Raw genomic sequence first — 19,791 nt, 5'->3', positions numbered from 1 at the left:
TTTCATTGAAATGGACATCCAGGTCCATATTTATACTTTTTGACGCAAAACTGCGCAAACGCAGTTTTGCGCCCAAAAAATTAGCGCCGGCTAACGCCATTCTGAAGCGCCATGCGGGCGCCGTATTTATTGAATGGCGGTAGCCGGCGTTAGCCGACCGGCGCTGCCTGGTGTGCGTGAAAAAAAACCACGTACACCAGGCAGCGCCGGCGTAGGGAAAAATGGCGTTTGGGCGTCCAAAAATGGGGCAAGTCAGGCTGAGGCAAAAAATCGTCTTAACCCGATTTGCGCCATTTTTTTTTGGCGCCCAGACGCCATTAACATGACTCCTGTCTTAGCAAAGACAGGAGTCATGCCCCCTTGCCCAGTGGCCATGCCCAGGGGACTTCTGTCCCCTGGGCATGGTCATTGGGCATAGTGGCATGTAGGGGGGCACAAATCAGGCCCCCCTATGCCACAAAAAAAAAAAATACTTACCACAACTTACCTTTTCTTCCCTGGGATGGGTCCCTCCATCCTTGGGTGTCCTCCTGGGGTGGGCAAGGGTGGCAGGGGGTGTCCCTGGGGGCTTGGGAGGGCACCTCTGGGCTCATTCTGAGCCCACAGGTCCCTTAACGCCTGCCCTGACCCAGGCGCTAAAATCCGGCGCAAATGCAGGTTTTTTAGTCCCGCCCACTCCCGGGTGTCATTTTTGCCCGGGAGTATAAATACAACGCATATGCATCGCAGTCATTTTTTAAGACGGGAACGCCTACCTTGCATATCATTAACGCAAGGAAGGTGTTCACGCAAAAAAATGACGCTAACTCCATGAACTTTGGCGCTAGACGCGTCTAGCGCCAAAGTATAAATATGGAGTTAGTTTTGCGTCGAATTTGCGTCGAAAAAAACGACGCAAATTCGGCGCAAACGGAGTATAACTATGCCCCCAAATTTGCACAGACATGCATTAATCACAAAAAACTATATAGCGCACAGCCAAAAATGTGTGGAATTGCAAATAACTATAATTTGCACATCAGTATGTCTTGATTTGTTTTGATCCATAAAAGAAACGTATTTCCAAATATTTGTTCCATCAGAAAAGTGCTTCATTTTTGCTTTCTTAACTGCTGATATATTTTGAAATATTTGAACAGTCCATTTATAGGTATTTAAATTTTGTTGTGTTAGAAAAATATACCATCCTACAGCCATTCCTTTTACATTCTCTCTACTTCAGGTAAATTGTCCCATAGTTATCTTTACAAAATCCTCTCACTTTGTAGTAGGCGAATGAAAAATAAACACCGATCTCCATGTTAAACATATAAGCATAATTTTGTTGGACGACATACTCTGGCATTTGACCCCTGTCTTTGAACGCACAGCAAATGTGACAAGATAAAGACAAAATTTAAAGCCATCTTTATTAAGCATTTACCTTCTGAACTCCAGCATGCTTATTTCCAGGGGTTTTGTAGCACCCCCTACTTCCAGCGCCTATACAAGAGCCACTGTGTTGGCGGTACCTGACAATGTTTAGATTTGTCTGCAAGGCTGGCCAACAACTCTAAATTGAGGGGCGGGGTGTTGGACCCTCCATATAGCAGGAGTAAAGTACTTCTCCATAATGACAGATTTACTTCTGCCTGCCAAACTCTAAATCAGTCCCTTAATGTGCAGAGACTTTCCAAAATATATTGGTCCCAAATGAATCTTGAATTTTCTAGCATATGTCACATCTGCTTTGTGAATCAGGCCCTTAACGAATATTTATTTTATATAATTGAACAAGGTTTGTAGATTTAATTGTAATTAATCAAAACAGCAAAATTAGTAATAGAACGAAAATGATAGTCTGGGTGACATATAACAATTCAATCAATAAAAGAGCAATACAACAAAAAAAATGATTTCCATGGCAGACAAATGGTGTTTGTTTTGGAAAAGCCCACCCAAACTCAGTTTTATTTCAAGCTTTTTCAAAATCCAAAATACCCTACAGATGCAGCCAGCCTGTAAGCTTACCTTGCACTGACACATGTAGCAGGGGTCGTCCGTAGCATGAACCTCGTTACCAACCATGGTGGCGGTGCAGTTACTGAGAGCTTCTGCAAAGGAAACTGAGCATGAGAGCTAGGTAGAGTTTTTACTGCCTTGTCATTTCGGATGCATAGAATGATTTTATTACTTACTCCTATCAAAACTAGTCCTTTTTAATGATGTTATGTTATTTGAACCTATGATTAGTATCCCGAAGAATAGACATAGACAATAGAAGTTTTTTTTTCTCAAGTTCATACTTTTAAGACACACACTGTTATGCTCATACCCACTGATGTCTTACACACAATATCATGGGGAGCCTACTGGTGCTCCATTTTATGAAACATCCAAAATGAACCTCACTGAAAATCTAAAGTATCAACCTGTGATAGAAACCTATTACCTCTTCTAATCTACATGTTAGTGACAGGAATTCTAAATCATAAAAACAAAACAAAAACAGAACCACAGTAAATCGGGCTTCCTACTGATGTGCTCTGTAAAAGAACCCACAGACCTTTTATCATGGCTGGAGAAACATAACCCCTGACCATTACTTGTAGGAGGTTGGCTCTTTATATGATATATCAAAAAGAGATATATTGTGCAAAGAGCCTCACTAGAGGTCTCGGTGTGCTCTAGCAATCCCAAGGTGCTCTTTCAGGGGGTAGTCTGGTCAAACAGCCTTAGGCTTATCAGAAAGGAGTGTTAGGCAACTTCAAATTCACACACGGTCAATAAATGAGACAAAAGACTCAATACGGAGATCCACAGCAATTTACGAAAATAACAAGTATCTTTATATATGTTTAGGCACCAGAATCAATAGGATCAGGTAAGTACGTTTTGCGAGAAAAATCTTTACAGTTTTGAAAAGTCGATACAGAGCAATTTTTGGAAACAAATATGGTAAACAGGTACAGTACAGTGACTTACGGACCAATCTCCTGGACTTAGGGTAAGTATTGGCCAAAGGTAAGAATCACACCAACAGGTCACACTGGGTGGCAATGCGGCAGCCGGGTGCAGAGGTGTAGTACGGAGTTGGGTGCCCAATGTTAGTCAATAGGGATTGGTCCGGTTGGAAAGAGACTGCAGGCTTGGACAGGGAGTCCAGTAGAGGAGAACCAACGGGTTGGTTCAAATCTTGAGATGCTCAGGGACAGAGGAACATCTTCGGGCCTCTTCTCCAAGGACCACGGGGATGGCTGCAGAGGTGGCCTGAGGCGTTGGGTTTTCTCCACCAGGAGCACTCGTGGTGGGGGGGGCCTCTGAACAGAGGCTGCAGGCACCATCGGTGAGTCCACAGTGGGCAAGTCCAAGGTGGGTTTTGTCTGTTGAGGGCTGGAGGACCATGTTGGCACCATTGGCCCACTTCAGGTAGGCTAGGTGGCACGGGTGCAATAGTGCTTTCAGGTGCCAGGTTTTCAGTGGCCCAGAGTCCTCGTAGTTCTCTTGGAGGGCCTTCAAGATGCAGGTAAGCAGCTCCACTGTTCCACAGGAGTTCCTGGGTCTTTCTTGAAGGCAGGCAGGCCTCCCAGGCTTTTGGAGGCACAGAAGCTTGCAGGGTGAGTTGACTTTGGCGCAAATCAGCAGGAACAACAGACAGGCTACTAGGCCTGGGGCCAAGTCAGGCGCTTCTTCCTCAGTCTTTGCTTGTACGGTTCTTGGGTGTCCTCCTTCTTCATAGTTCAACAGGAATCTGATTATCTGGTGCCAGGGGCTTCCCTAAATACTGAATTTAGGGGCATTTGGAGGGGTGTAGAGTAGTAGCCAATGGTCTGCTTACCCTGGGGTCACTACGCCTCCCCATATGACCACTTTGTGTGGGAAGTGGGCATAACCCTGTCCCAGAGTTCCTATTTACGCCAACCCCAAGATGACAGATTTCTAAATGTGGTGTCCACATCAGGTAGCTCACCTTAGGGGTGGGACTAACCTGACTGGTGGACACACCTCCCTGAGAATGTAATTTCCTGCCTGTCCCGCTGCCAAATAGGCCAAATAGAGGGCATGGGGGAGGCGGCATCCCTCTGAAGCCAGATCTGCATACCAAGGCCAGTGGGCTTCTTTGAAGTCCCCTGCCTTGGAATGCAGATTCACAGGTCATCTTGTTTGGTGGGATGTGTAACACCTGTCCCAGAGCAGTCTTTGTTTCTGATCGCCAGAAAGCAAAGGCTCTCACCCCAGGGGGTCAGAATCATGTCTGGTGGTGGCAGGCAGGCTGGCTAAAACTAGTCAGTCTGCGCACTGGTAGTTGGTAGGTTTTCAGGTGGCACCTCTAATGTGCCCTCTGGGTGCATGTATTAATAAATCCATCACTTGAATCAGTAAGGGTTTATTAATACAATATGTTTGATACCAAACATCCCAATTTTCAGTGAAGCCATCATGTAGCTGGGGAACTCGTACTGGCCAGTGTCCAGCACATGTACTTGAAATGGCTTTCCAGTTCACTTACTATGTCTAAGAATCGACAAGGACACAGCAGGGGCATATCTGCTCTTGCAGATATGCCATCACATGTAATATAATGCACCCTGCCTTAGGGCTGTAAGGCCTGCTGTAGAGGTGACTTAAATATATTGCACGCAGTGTTAGGGGACAGGGTGCACAGACTGTGTGCCATGTTGTGTTTTCACTCTTCGGAGCTCCTTGCCACGCAGCCTGCAATGGCAGTTTGCATGAGGCTGGTGCTGGGCACAAGTTATGCTGTAGCTCTTATGGACCCTCTTTAGGACCTAGGCCCTACGTACCCGAGGTACCATTTACTAGGGACTTACAGAGGTGTTAAAGGGGCCTGGCCACTTGGGGATCAAGTGACCAGGTGTCTTGTTTTGGGGAAGAAACACTGGCACAGGTGGCCTGGTTAGCATTTCAGTCAAAGTTGCATCAAAAACCAGGCAAAGTGTGTGTGTGTGGAGGGGTATCGCAACCAGAACCCAGCTTCCTACAGAGAGTACAGCTGATGTCTCCGGAGGTCACCAACTGTTGTTTCAGCCATGAATAAATATTGGAAGATGGCATTAAGATCTCACTAAAGTATAGGGTCCCTCAAATGCCTAATTATCAATCGGGTCGAGCGTAGTTGTCATCTCAGAAGGATTTGGGAACCCTTTATGAGGTTCCTCGCTCTCCTCAAATCTGGTCACAACCAATAACTCCCCCGGCTATGTTTTGTCATATACTACTCTCGTTTTTTTTTTAGCTATTGTATCATATTTGTATATCATCCAGGCACTCATAGGGGATGGGGGGATCTTTCAACTATTGTTTGGTCATTTGCTGAGCATTTGCATCTGCTTTTCTGAACTGGTTTTCGATTTATAACCTTAATTAAAAAAAAAAAAAAAAAAGATCTCCCCAAAGTAGATCTTTGAGAGAACCCAATTGAGGACTCAGGCTGATCAAATTATTCGGTGAAGTCAACAGAGAGATAAGCCAAAGTAAGTACGTATGGAAAACCAACTTCAATATTTAATATATGCGGCAGAAATCAACTGCCATCACAGTCTAAGCAAATGAATGGAGAACCCCAACATGCATTTAAGTTTTAAGCCAAAGAAATTTGATGGCTGGCCCCTGACCGCTGAGATCTTAGCCCATACAAATTCATGGGGACCTTACATAAGGACCATGCACAAGCTGATTCACTGGCCAACCTAAATAAGGCCTCAAACTAAGAAAGTCAGTGGAATAATATATATTTTTTAAAGATTGTAAAATGTATACTACAAAGATAAAAAATGAAAATTATTATGAGCTAGTACTCAGCTTCAATTACAGTGAGTATACATACATGTACAGGTGGGGCAGCTAGTACTCAACTTCAGTTACAGTGAGTTACATACGTGCACAAGTGGGACAGCAATGGCCTGGTCCAGGTGGCTGGATGTGGCTCTTTGGACAGTCAACAAGGCTGGGGCACTGCTTCCTATTACAATGCCTGTACTGCTGCCCGTCTGGCATAAGCTGTGAAAACAAAACACAGGTCTCATATTTTCAAGTATGTGTTTGAAAGGGTGACATTTTGCTTTGAATTCACTATTATTTGATCTTCATGCTCTTATAGGCCCCCCTACCTTCATCATGATTGTCATGCAGAAAAAAGAACTAACAAACCCAAGTACACCGAACACACTAAGTGAGAAATGCTTCCACTCTTCACCTTTGCTTTTCTCCAAATGCATCTCTTAAAGCAAGGAATATTTTCAGTCACTTAACTCTGGCTCAGACAAAGCTACTCTTCTCTTGTCCTCTGGCTGTGCAGCTCCCATTGTGACCCAGGACTATTCATCAGGTAACATTGTTTCCAGTTTTCTCAATGCCTAATTGATTAATCTGAGATTTATTCTTTAGCATGCTACCATCGCCCATAATAGTATCTTCAAGTACAATCTTGAGATGATAGCATTGAGGCATACTCGGCTCTATAACTGCTCTGCCCCAAACATTGCCCTGGCTGCCAACTGCCCCTTGGGCATTAGTTATGGCATGGAGTTATCAGTGACAATGTTAGAAATTACTGCCTGCAACATCCGTCCGTCTCTTTGATGGAAATGATACAGCTATCCCTGAACATCACTTTTCTTGGTCCCTTTTTCTAGCGCCCTGCAGACAATGTTTTCCTTTTCAGAAAAGCCCTTGGAAATGTAATAATTTGATGGCATCGAAAAAATATGATTCTGTAAGGTGAACATAATATCTGTGCTGACCTCCAGGAAAGTTCTGATGTAAATTTCTCTTTTTCTTATTACATTCACTCACTCTATCTCATTGACCCTCCACCGTGATCTCCTTTTCGATCTCTCCTGGACCAATTTTGATTGCTATCCCTTCTTTTAAAGTCTTTGCCCATCCTGATATCCCTGTTCTGGTGCTCTTGAATGGTGGGAGAGGGAAGCTCCTTTTTACCCAGCGCTGCAGTTCTCTGGAATTGTCTTCCCATCAGTCTCTGGTTCACTCAAGATACTTTTCCCATGGAAAACTGAAAATCTATTTTTTTACTGCTTCGGTATTCCCCTTTTGTCCATGATAAATCCATCACCTGGTACATCTAGGTAGCAGAGCTCCTTTAAAGCATAAAACAGTAAAGAAGGGCACTAACCTCACAAGTGCAGATCTCGCAGGGGTCATCTGAAAGTTGGAAACTTTCTCCTGGACTATACACATGGTTATTATACACACAGTCTGCCAAACAAAATCAGAAAAAGAAATATCAAAAACCTGGAGTAACATGAGAAAACTGCTAGAAAAGGGGGAAAACATGCAGAAATCAGGAGTGCAAACTGAGATTGCACATTTTATTCCACATTCCAAGCAGGCAAATTCAGAACGTTCTGTTTCTTTGCAGAGGTATACATATTTACCAGCTGAGCAATTACCACACAAGATGGCAGGCCACTTGCAATAGTGGCCAACGTGGTCTGATGATATTGTATTTAGTTGTATTTCCAATTGTTTAGCGGTGAGTCACATAGAATAATGGCTGGAAAGGTTGGTTTAGATTAACATACTGTTTAGTGAATCATTGTGTTGGGTAGTGATTGGTTAGATCTTTTTACAGCCCTTACGGAGTATTTAAAGCACATAATGGAATATAATTGAAATATTTATTCACTAAATTAAACATCAAATGAAACAGACCAAAAATACAAACATACCATTATTTAAAATGGTAGACTCTAGAGTAAATCATTATCAATCAATCAACATTTATATAGCGCAGCTCTATCACCCCTAGGGGTATCCCGGCGCTGAGGGTGTCATGTCACCATCAAAAAGCCAGGTCTTCAGTTTCTTTCTGAAGTCAGCCAGGGAGGGTGTCGTTCGGAGGTGGAGGGACAGGTCATTCCAGGGCTTGAGGCGATGTAGGAGAAGAAGCGGCCACCGCTGCGGCAGTGGTGGCAGGTTGTTTGTGCAAGGGCGAGTGAGCTGGATCGCAGGTGTCTTGCGGGCATGTGGAAATTCAGTGAATGGTTGACGTAGGATGGTCCCTGCTCGTGTAGAGTCTTGTATGAGTGCATGACAATCTTGAACTGACATCTGCTCTGGGTGGGGATCCAGTGAATGTTTCTAAGGTGGGGGCGATCTGGGTTCATTTGTGGTGGGCCAGGATGAATCTGGCTGCAGTGCTCTGTACGGTCTGGAGTTTTCTAAGGTGCTTGGTGGAAAATCCGTTGTAGAGGATGTTGCAGTTGTCAAGGTGGCTGGTGATGAGGGCCTGCATGATGGTCTTTCTGGTGTTGACTGGGATCCATCCGAAGATTTTGCGGAGCATGAGAAGGATATGGAAGCAAGAGGAGGCGACTGAGTTGACTTGCCTTCTCATGGTCAGGTGGCTTCAAGGATGATGCCCAGGTTGCATTCGTGGTCTATCGGTGTGCTTGTTGGTCCAATGTAGGAAGTTGGCTCTGTATGCACTATTTCAAAGTAAGGAATAGTATGAACAGAGTCCAAGGGTTCCCCTTAGAGGTAAGATAGTGGCAAAAAGAGATAATACTAATGCTCTATTTTGTGGTAGTGTGGTCGAGCAGTAGGCTTATAAAAGGAGTAGTGTTAAGCATTTGTTGTACATACACAAGCAATAAATGAGGTACACACACTCAGAGATAATTCCAGGCCAATAGGTTTTTGTATAGAAAAATATATTTTCTTAGTTTATTTTAAGAACCACAGGTTCAAGATTTACATGTAATACTTCAAATGAAAGGTATTGCAGGTAGGTACTTTAGGAACTTTGAATTAGCAAAATAGCATATACAGTTTTCACATAAATCACATATAGCTATTTTAAAACTAAACACAGTGCAATTTTCAACAGTTCCTAGGGGGAGTAAGAGTTTGTTAGTTTTTGCAGGTAAGTAAACCACCTACGGGGTTCAAGTTTGGGTCCAAGGTAGCCCACCGTTGGGGGTTCAGAGCAACCCCAAAGTTACCACACCAGCAGCTCAGGGTGCAGATGCAGAGGTCAAAGTGGTGCCCAAAACGCATAGGCTTCAATGGAGAAGGGGGTGCCCCGGTTCCAGTCTGCCAGCAGGTAAGTACCCGCGTCTTCGGAGGGCAGACCAGGGGGGTTTTGTAGGGCACCGGAGGGGGCACAAGTCCACACAGAAAGTACACCCTCAGCAGCACGGGGGCGGCCGGGTGCAGTGTGCAAACATGCGTCGGGTTTGTAATTGAAATCAATGGGAGACCAAGGGGTCTCTTCAGCGATGCAGGCAGGCAAGGGGGGGGCTCCTCGGGGTAGCCACCACCTGGGCAAGGGAGAGGGCCTCCTGGGGGTCACTCCTGTACTGGAGTTCGGATCCTTCAGGTCCTGGGGAAAGCGGGTGCAGAGTCTTTACCAGGCGTCGGGATCTGAGAAGCAGGCAGTCGCGGTCAGGGGGAGCCTCGGGATTCCCTCTGCAGGCGTCGCTGTGGGGGTTCAGGGGGGGCAACTCTGGCTACTCATGGTCTCGCAGTCGCCGGGGAGTCCTCCCTGAAGTGTTTGTTCTCCACAAGTCGAGCCGGGGGCGTCGGGTGCAGAGTGGCAAGTCTCACGCTTCCAGCGGGAAACGCAAGTTGTTTTAAAGTTGCTCCTTGGTTACAAAGTTGCAGTCTTTGGTGAACAGAGCCGCTGTCCTCAGGAGTTCTTGGTCCTTCTAGATGCAGGGCAGTCCTCTGAGGATTCAGAGGTCGCTGGTCCCTGGGGAGAGCGTCACTGGAGCAGTGTCTTTAGAAGTGAGGAGACAGGCCGGTAGAGCTGGGGCCAAAGCAGTTGGTGTCTCCGTCTTCTCTGCAGGGTTTTTCAGCTTAGCAGTCCTCTTCTTCTTAGGTTGCAGGAATCTGAGTTCCTAGGTTCTGGGGAGCCCTTAAATACTAAATTGAAGGGCGTGTTTAGGTCTGGGGGGTTAGTAGCCAATGGCTACTAGCCCTGAGGGTGGGTACATCTTCTTTGTGCCTCCTCCCAAGGGGAGGGGGTCACATTCCTATCCCTATTGGGGGAAACCTCCATCTGCAAGATGGAGGATTTCTAAAAGTCAGAGTCACCTCAGCTCAGGTTGCCTTAGGGGCTGTCCTGACTGGCCAGTGACTCCTCCTTGTTTTTCTCATTATCTCCTATGGCCTTGCCGCCAAAAGTGGGGCCGTGGCCGGAGGGAGCGGGCAACTCCACTAGCTGGAGTGCCCTGTGCTGCTGTAACAAAGGGGGTGAGCCTTTGAGGCTCACCGCCAGATGTTACGGTTCCTGCAGGGGGAGGTGTGAAGAACCTCCACCCAGTACAGGCTTTGTTACTAGCCACAGAGTGACAAAGGCACTCTCCCCATGTGGCCAGCAACATGTCTCTAGTGTGGCAGGCTGCTAAAACCAGTCAGCCTACACGGATAGTCGGTTAAGGTTTCAGGGGGCACCTCTAAGGTGCCCTCTGGGGTGTATGTTACAATAAAATGTACACTGGCATCAGTGTGCATTTATTGTGCTGAGAAGTTTGATACCAAACTTCACAGCTTTCAGTGTAGCCATTATGGTGCTGTGGAGTTCGTGCATGACAGACTCCCAGACCATATACTCTTATGGCTACCCTGCACTTACAATGTCTAAGGTTTTGCTTAGACACTGTAGGGGCACAGTGCTCATGCACTGGTGCCCTCACCTATGGTATAGTGCACCCTGCCCTAGGGCTGTAAGGCCTGCTAGAGAGGTGACTTATCTATACTGCATAGGCAGTGTGAGGTTGGCATGGCACCCTGAGGGGAGTGCCATGTCGACTTACTCGTTTTGTCCTCACTAGCACACACAAGCTGGTAAGCAGTGTGTCTGTGCTGAGTGAGGGGTCCCCAGGGTGGCATAAGATATGCTGCGGCCCTTAGAGACCTTCCCTGGCATCAGGGCCCTTGGTACCAGGGGTACCAGTTACAAGGGACTTACCTGGATGCCAGGGTGTGCCAATTGTGGAAACAAAAGTACAGGTTAGGGAAAGAACACTGGTGCTGGGGCCTGGTTAGCAGGCCTCAGCACACTTTCAAATCAAAACTTAGCATCAGCAAAGGCAAAAAGTCAGGGGGTAACCATGCCAAGGAGGCATTTCCTTACATCCAAGTTCTGCTGGCCACCAGCTGTGGTCACATTCGGAGGTGTTCTTTCCAAAGATTAGTACTTCTGTTTTGTCAGAGTTGAGTTTGAGGCAGTTATCACTCATCAAATTCCTTGGTCATGGTGTTGCAGAAATTGATTTTGGCGTTGTCGGGGTGGATGGTCAGCGAGAGGATAAGTCAAGTGTTGTCTGCATAGGAGATTATGTTGAGTCCATGGGATCTGACAATGTCTGCGAGGGCAGTCATGTAGATGTTGAACAAGGTGGGGCTGAGGGATGGTCCTTGGTGCATGCTGCATATGAGGGGTGAGGAGGTGAAGGGGGGTTGTCTGATGATCTGTCTGCGTCCTGTGAGAAAAGATGTGATCCACTTGAGGACGTTTTGCTGTAGGCCGATGCTGTAGAGACAACTGATGAGGGTGTGGTGGGAGACGGTGTTGAAAGCAGTAGAGAGGTCGAGGAAGAACAGGGCCACAGTATCTCTGTGGTCAAGGAGTGTTCTGATGTTATCTGCGACAGCAATCAGGGTGGTCTCTGTGCTGTGGTTGGCCTGGAATCCGGATTGCGAGGCGTTGAGCAAGTGGTTTTGTTCCAGGCATTTGGTGAGCTGTTGGTTGATGGCCTTCTCAAGTACTTGGGCCAGGTAGGGGAGCAGGGGGATCGGTCAGTAATTTTTGAGTTTGCTGGGGTCGGCTGAAGCTTTCTTTAGGAGGGGGTCTGATCACTGCATGTTTCATCTGTCTCGGAAAGTTGCTGTGGAGATGGAGGTATTGAGGATACTGTTGAGCTTTGTGCTGATAGGGTTGCCTCTGAGGTTGAAATGATGGTGGAGGCAGGGGTCAGTGGGTACCCCATATTGGATGGAGGACATGATGGCCGTGGTGGTCTGTGTAGTGATCGGAGACCGGTGGTGATCGTATAGCTGGTGTTCGTTGGTAGGTTGAGGTTGTTGAGGCTGAGGGTGGTGGGTTGGGGTAGAAGTTGTTGTAGATGGTGGCAATCTTGCTGTGGAAGTGGTCTGAGCGGGTGTCGCAGAGTTGTTGTGAAGGGATGGATGGTGTTCTCTCTGGCTGTCCGATTGGAGAATCCCTTGACTATTTTGAAGAGTTCGTCCGAGTAGTTGGAGTCAGAGTTGATTCAAGCAGTAATGGCTGATCTCCTGGTTTCTTTCATGTGGGGTTGGTAGTTGGGGAGTGCTGCTTTGTTGGTGGTTCTATTGGAGGGGACCTTGGTGATGGGTCAACACTCCTCGAGTCAGTAGCAGCTGTGCTTGGTGGATCTGAGCTCTGGGGTGCACCCGGTGGCTTGTTTTGAGGTTTTGTTGGCTTTTGCTGCTTTCAGTGGGGTGACTCTGTTGGCACACTTCGAGATCAAGGTGGAGAAGTTCTGGACGGCCTGGTCAAGGCCCCCTGAAGTTTTGAGTTGTGTGGTGCTGAGGGCATGTGTCCATTGAGTCTTGGTTATGTTGCCCAAGTTGTGGTGGGTAGAACAGTGGTACTTGATGACAGTGTGCTGGGCATCGGGGATAGTGAAGTAAACTATGGCGTGGTCAGTCCAGGTGAGCTCTATGACATGGGTGAATTTGCGTCTGTTGCTGGAGATGAAGATAGCGTTGTGTGTGTGTCCGACTTTGTGGGTTGGTTTATTGACCAGATGGGTGAGGCCCATGTTGTTGAAGTTTTCTAGGAGGGTGGTGGAGTTGGCATTGTTGGGCTGTCAATGTAAAAATTGAGATCACCAAGAAGGATGTAGTGGTGGGAGTCAATGGCTAAGGGGACGATGAGATTGGCAATGGCATTGCAGAAGACTAGTCGGGGACCCCTGGGGTCTGTAAGTGAGGGTACTTCTTATTGTGGTCTTTGCATCGGTCTGTAGATGAAAATTGAGGTGTTCCATGAGAGACGGGTCGTCGTTGGTGGTGGTATATTGGATGAGTTCCTTGAAGATGATGGCAATGCCCCTGTCATGTTTGTTGGTGCAGTGGCGGTGTATCATCTTGTAGCCACTGGGTGTGGCGGTGGCGATGCCAGGGTTTGAGGAGAGGTTGAGCCATATTTTGGTGATGAAGTTACGTCAGGGGACAGGGTGGTGATGGTGTCCCATTTTCCGTGGTGTGTTTGCAGAGGGAGCGGACGTTGATCAGGATGCACTGGAGCGGTTCCAGGTTGTTCGTGGTCATCTCAGAGCAAGTGGCGCAGGATTAATTGCGAGCTGTGTTGCAGGAGAAGTGGCGATGGCAGTAGGTGAAGGGTCTTTTGGTTGATCGTGGGGAAGAAGTGAAGCATCTGTTGCGTCAGTGTCTGGGGTCAAGGAGCTCCTTGGGGGTGTAGTGGTGGGTGGCGGGAGGACCAGGGGTCCTGGCGCTGGGTACATTCCAGGCGTGGAGGGGCGCAGATGGGCTTGCCTTAGGCACACCTTTGGCGCATCTGCACAGCAGCTTCCATTTGTAGTCCTAGGAGGTGGGAGGGGCTAGCAGGGCGGCTGGAGTGTGAGGATTGGGAAACGGTGGGAAAAACGGCGGGAGAGACCCCAAGTGCAATGAACCCAACCTACTTACATTAAACCCTTCCCCAAGTGTGCTGAACTAATTTAAAATAAAGAAAAAATTTGAAATGAAAGAATGAGGCTATAATTGGAGGTCAGGGACAAAAGTGACAGCAGTTACCTAGCACCTGGGACCGAAAAAGCATCCTCGAGGCTGGGGGTGAGGTGCCAATTCTACGAGGCTGGGCAGATGAGATGTTTTTGTACACTCTGGTGGCATGAGAGACGTGGATCTTAACTATTAAATGTTTGAGCCTTTCTTAGCATCCCCTCCCCTGGACCACAGTGTAGGAAGCCAGGCTTTTCACAGGTTATCCCCTCACTTGTTGCCTCCACTTTGAATTGCTGGATGCCAGTTTTTGACTCTGAAAGTCACTGAAGCCTGCTAACCAGGCTCCAGTGCCAGTGCTCTTTCCCTTAAAAACAAAATACTCAATTGTGTACGATTGGCACACACTTTAGTACCCCTGTAAGTCCCTAGTAAATAGTACCCCTGGAACCTAGGGCTTGGGTACTAAAGAGGGTGCCTGAGGGCTGAAGTATGTATTATGACACCCTAAGAGACCCCTCTACAAATTGCACGTGGACTGCCACTTCAAACTGCATGACATGGTGCAAACCATGAGGGAAAACAACATGGGCCACTCATTTTGTGCCATGCCAAAGACACTGCAAATAATATATGTTAGTCACCCCTACAGCCGGCCTAGAAGACCCAAGGCAGGGTGCATTATAATTTATGTGAGGTCATAGCTGCATGAGCAGATATGCCCCTATGATGTCTAGCTGTATTACTAGATATTACAAGTGAACAGGGACACCATCAGTCTTAAGGTATATAATGGGCACTAGTCATTACGAGTTACTAACCTACGTAATGGCTTCACTAAAACCTATGGTGTTTGGTATCAAACACCTCATCTTAATAAATCTACACTGATGCCAGTATAGGATTTATCATGACATGCACCTAGAAGGCACCTTAGAGGTGTCCCCTGAAAACCTACTAGTCCTCTAGTGTGCTGGCTGACTTTTATTGATCAGCCTGCCACCATAGATGAGTTCATGACCCCATGGAGGTGAGAAACCGTGCTCTCAGAGGCCAGAAACAATGCCTGCTCCGGAGGAAGGTGTTATCACCTCCTCCAGCAGGATGGTTAGTAAATCAGCATATCTGGGATGGAGGGTTCAAAGCCTCTGCTGCCTTATGACATGTGAACCCGGCTTCCCCAGGGCTGGGAGATGCCACCCCCTGCCCTGAGGCCCCTTTGGCACCAGGACAGGCTGGAAATTAGCTATGCAAGTAGGTGTGTTGCAGTACCAGGCTAGTCACACTCCTAAGGTGTGCTGTCTGATGTGCTCCACGGTGGAAGGGTTCCACCATCGTATTTATGGTGGAACTAGGAACTCTGGGACAGGTTTATGGCCACAGGAAGCGGTCATATAGGGGGTGTAGTCGTCCCAAGGGTAAGTAACCAGTTGGTTACTACCCTTCACTCCCCTAAATGCCTCTAGAGTGAGTATTTAGATACACACCTGACACCAGAAACTCAGAAGGAGAAGAGCCGACCAATGCAAACACTGTGGAGTAGCTGAGGACTTTGGCAACAAACCCTGCCTACCTGCTCTAGTCCCAACAACTGCAAAGACCCAACTCGTCCTGCAGCTGTGCATCCTCTAAAAGCCTCTGAGGTCTGCTTGCACTTTGCCAACCAGCCAGCATCTCCATTAGAGTGGAGGAGTCACTTCCCTGCACCAGCAGGCACCAACTGTAACTGTTCGGTTCCTGGTTTTGCTGACCATCAGATCCACGGTGGGAGCTTCTCGCCAGGAAGAGGATCCTGAAGGTCTAGAAGTGCAGCCCCGTTGACCCATCCAGTCTTCGAGCCAATGAGCCTGCTAGAAGCCTTCCTGCACCAATACCCTGGTGTCGACCCCAGTTGCAAGCACCAAGGCTTGTTTGTGTTCAGCTGAAACACCACCACTGCAAAAACCTACCTGCATGTCTAGGGACTTCAAGAGAGGCCAGCTCCATGCCAGAAGTCATTCTGCTGTATTTCTTTCCCCTTTTCTGCAGGTATCCCAAGAGCCCTGAGAGCCTCTAACTCGCAGCTCCATCTGGATAAAACCCAAGCACCCCCAGTCCTGGGCAATTGAAACCGACTGAGTCTCTGCAGAGCTGAGATCCTCAAAGACAAAGCCCCCCCTGGGTTAAGCAGAACTGGTCATCCAGTCCCCACTTGATGACCTTTTCTTCCATGTACTCATTGACTTCAACGAGAACTGTCCAAGGTTACCACCGCTAGGAACACCTCTGCACCTGGACACACCTGGACAGGTAACCCAAAACTCTTAGTGGTTCTAGAGACCTTGGTCTCTACTTACCTTAAGTCCAGGAGAAAAGTTCTGTGAGTCGATTGCAAGTGACCCTGTGTGTAGGAAGCTGCCCTGGTGTGTGGGGGACACCTATGGTGTTGTCACCCTATACCGGGTCCAGGTATCCTCTATTAGTGAAATGTAGGCAGTGCCAAGGAAGTCAGGGCCCTCTAGAGGTAGCTGTGGATGACCAGTCAAGACATATCTAGGAGACATGAAAAGCTTATGCAATACCCCTTTAGTCACACAGCACTCCCACACATGAAAGAACCACACAGTGTTATAAAAATAAAGGTACTTTATTAGGGTAACACAAATACTAGAATACTAATAGGCAGTCCCCCCAACTGGAGGTAAGTATCCACACTAATTATGTACACAATAACAATCAGTAAGGAGCATAAAAACAATAAGCATTGGCAAAATTATTAGAAAATAGTGAGGGCACTGGGGGGAGCCAATCCATATACTAAGAAAGTAGAATGTGAGATACAGTCCCCCACCTAAGGATGTGGAATCATTAGAAGGGAGCTGGAGGAACTAGGGACCCCAAGAGGTGAGTACCAGAGTGACCTTCATTGACCAGGAGTGCAGAGGTAAGTACCTGGTTTTACCCAAAACTAACAGGAGGACTTAGGAAAAGGATTGTGCAAGACCCAGACCATACTGGAAGAGCCCAATGGTAGGTTCTGGCAGAAGACGACCTGCAAAGGAAGGGGACCAAGTCCAGTTCATGATGGGGTGTCCGGTTGTGGCAGGAGCCACTACTCATCCTTCTGTGGATGTATGACCAGGTCGAAGGGGGAATAAGAAGACCATCTGTGCAGTACAGGATATGAAGAGGAGTTCCTGAGGCAATGCAGATGGTGTCCCACATTGGCTGTCGGGTTGCAGAGGGTCAGTGGTGCTGGAGAACCACCAACAAGCCTGGGTAAACGCAAAAGAAGAAAAAGAAGAGTTGCAAGGATGAAAAGGACCAGCAAGATCCAGGGGACTCGACCCCTGGAGGGGAGTCTGAGGTGACCCTCAATAGTCGAGAGAGTCACCAGAAGCAGTTGCAGTCCCCACAGGCAACCCACCGGTAGCAGGCACAGCAAGTCACAGTGAATCCCAGTCATCACACCTGAAGAGGCGTCCCACTTCGCTGGAGCAGCAGAGAGGAAACTGTGCTAGGCAGGAAGAAGTGCTGGGGCCTGGGGTTACACGGAGCATGAAGATCCCTTGGAGCAGGAGCAAACAAGCCTTGATAGCTGCAAGCGTCGAAGTGCACAGGGGTACTGTCCTGGAAGGCGAGACAAGGGCTTACCGTCTCCCAAGTTGGACAGCTGGCAGAGAGGCACAGGAATACCACTCTAGACCACCACATGTAATGCAGGATCCATGCAGTTCTGGAGGAGAGCAGATCCATGCAGCCGGTCGTTGTTGGAGTTGGTGCCTGCAGATGCAGGGCAGTGACTCCTTCACTCCAAGGGAGATTTCTTCTTATTTCTAGGTGCAGGCTGACGTCTCGCCGACCTCAGAGGATGCACAATGGGGGAAATGTTGCAGTTGCTGTAAGGAGCCGGAGAAAAGTTTTTGTAAAGCAGAGTTGTCGCTGAAGTTGCAGGTTGTCGGTTCCTGAAGAATCCAGTTGCAGTTCCAGTGGCCAGAAGATGAAGTAAATGATCTTGCATGTCGAATCTGAGGACCCACCCAAGAGGGAGAGACCTAAATAACCCTAGAAGGGGGTTTGGTCACCTAGAATGGTGACCACCTATCAGGAGGGGGCTGTGACATCACCTGCCTGACCTGGCAACTCTGCCCATCTTGGTTTCATAATGGCAGGATCAAGTGGCCAACTGAAGGAGCTCTGGACACCTCCCCTGGGGTGGTGACAGACAGAGGAGTGGTCACTTCCCTTTCCTTTGTCCAGTTTCACACGAGAGCAGGGACCGGGCGTTTTTCAAATTTGCCTTTCAAAGCAAACCGGTGGCTTGGGGAGGCTACCCCTCACAAGCCTTGTAACACCTACTTTCAAGGGAGAGGGTTTTACCTCCCTCTCCCACTAGAAATCCTTTGTTCTGCCTTCCTCTGCCTGAGATGGTAAAGCAGCAGGAGGGCAGAAACCTGGCTGACGGACGGCAGCAGCCTGGGCTGCAAGGAAAATCCCAGAAGACTGGTAGGAGCATTTCTGGGGGTCCTCTAAGGAGCCGCCAAAGTGCATGGAATCATATAACCAATACTGGCAACACTACTGGGGTATGATTCTGACATGTTTAATACCAAACATGCCCAGATTTGGAGTTACCATTATGAAGTAGGACACAGGTGTCCAGTACACATGTAAAATGGCTTCCCCAGACTTATGAAGTCCAGTGTAATAGAACTGGAGTTTGTAGGGGTACCTCTGTTCATGCAGGGGTGCCCTCATACACAGGGCACCCTGCCCTCTGGGCTAGCAGAGCCTACCATAGGGGTTACACACAGTGACCTGGTGCAGTGACCTTTTCACACAGCCTTTTCAAGCAGGCTGCAATGGCAGGCCAGCAGATAAATTTTGCATGGGCTACCATGGGTGGCAGAATACATGATGCAGCCCATGGGGAACCCCTGGTGCCCCAATGCCCTGGGTACCTAAGTACCATATACTAGGGACTAATAAGGGGGCACCAGTATGCCAATTGTGGGGTATGCAACGTCCTAGGCAACCAAATTCAAAGGGGGAGAGCATAATCACTTGGGTCCTGGTAATCAGGATCCCAATGAAAACAGTCTAAGCATACTGACAGAAGGCAAAAAGTGGAAGTAACCATGCCAAAAAGATTGACTTTCCTACACTGTGCAGTGTATGTTTTCCCCATAGACTAACCTTACCACGTTGGAGGCTCATGTCTCAGACTTGACAGCTGTATTTTCTATATTTCTCAGAATCGTTCACTTGTAAAGTACTTACCTGATCTTGTAGATCTTGGTGTCTAAATGAATATAAAAATGTGTACTATTTTTCTAAATTGGTCTCAAGTTTCTTCTTGAGTGTGTGTTTCATTTATTGACTCTGAGTGTTCAACAAACTCTTAGCACTACCTCTGGTAAGCCTAGACTACTCACCCAAACTACCACAAAAGAGAGCATTTAGGTTTATTACTTTAGCCTCTATCAACCAATAAGGGTTGCTTGTGCTATTTGCATAGTGTAGGAACCTGGCTCCTTATATAGTGTGCCAAAATGAGGCATACTATGCAAAGAGTCCAGACAAACCACAGAGGTATCACAGAGGCACAAATGACATCCCAAATGCTCTCTTTTGTGGTAGTGTGGTCGAGCAGTTAGGCATATCAGAGGGTAGTGCTAAGCAAGTAAGGCACACTCATACAGTAAGTGAGACACACTCAATAAAGAAATCTGACACCAATGTTTTAAAATAACACAAACGTTCATATAAACTTTGATACCAAGATCTTCTGGATCATGTGAGTACTTTTTGAGTTAAAGATTTTTACTGTTTTTAAAAGTTGACACTGAAAATTTCGGGTGCTGTAATGGTATCCTTTGGACTTACAGGACTATTCTCCCAGAATTAAGCTGAATATGGGGCAGGGTCCAAGGCCACACCAGCAAGTCATCTTGGGAGGCTCTGAGTATCCGGGTGCAGAGGTGTGTTATGGCATCGGGTGTCCCATTCACTTCAATGGGAAACAGTCTGATCAGGAATTTTCTGCAAGTTGGGACTGGAAGGTCAGTCTGGGGGAACCCAGAGGGGAGCTTGACCCTTGAAGTCCACTTCTCCTCG

At 47.6% G+C, this 19,791-nt stretch overlaps 1 protein-coding gene across 1 annotated transcript in view; it reads right to left on the bottom strand.

Moving 5' to 3' along the window:
- The window catches only part of KCP (kielin cysteine rich BMP regulator), a 521,393-nt gene that overhangs the window by 83,790 nt on the left and 417,812 nt on the right, over positions 1-19,791 (bottom strand). The window contains exons 47-49 of the mRNA XM_069229392.1: positions 7,136-7,218; positions 5,880-6,000; positions 2,011-2,093 (exon numbers count right to left, since the gene is read on the bottom strand). Of these exons, the coding sequence (XP_069085493.1) occupies positions 2,011-2,093; positions 5,880-6,000; positions 7,136-7,218 (287 nt within the window). The remainder of the gene's footprint in view (positions 1-2,010; positions 2,094-5,879; positions 6,001-7,135; positions 7,219-19,791) is intronic.

The sequence above is a fragment of the Pleurodeles waltl genome, chromosome 4_1 (assembly GCF_031143425.1).
Source record: "Pleurodeles waltl isolate 20211129_DDA chromosome 4_1, aPleWal1.hap1.20221129, whole genome shotgun sequence".
Classification (NCBI taxonomy): Eukaryota; Metazoa; Chordata; class Amphibia; order Caudata; family Salamandridae; genus Pleurodeles; species Pleurodeles waltl.
The sequence above is the reverse complement of the archived record's forward strand: the minus strand, read 5'-3'. Positions and strand labels throughout refer to the sequence as shown.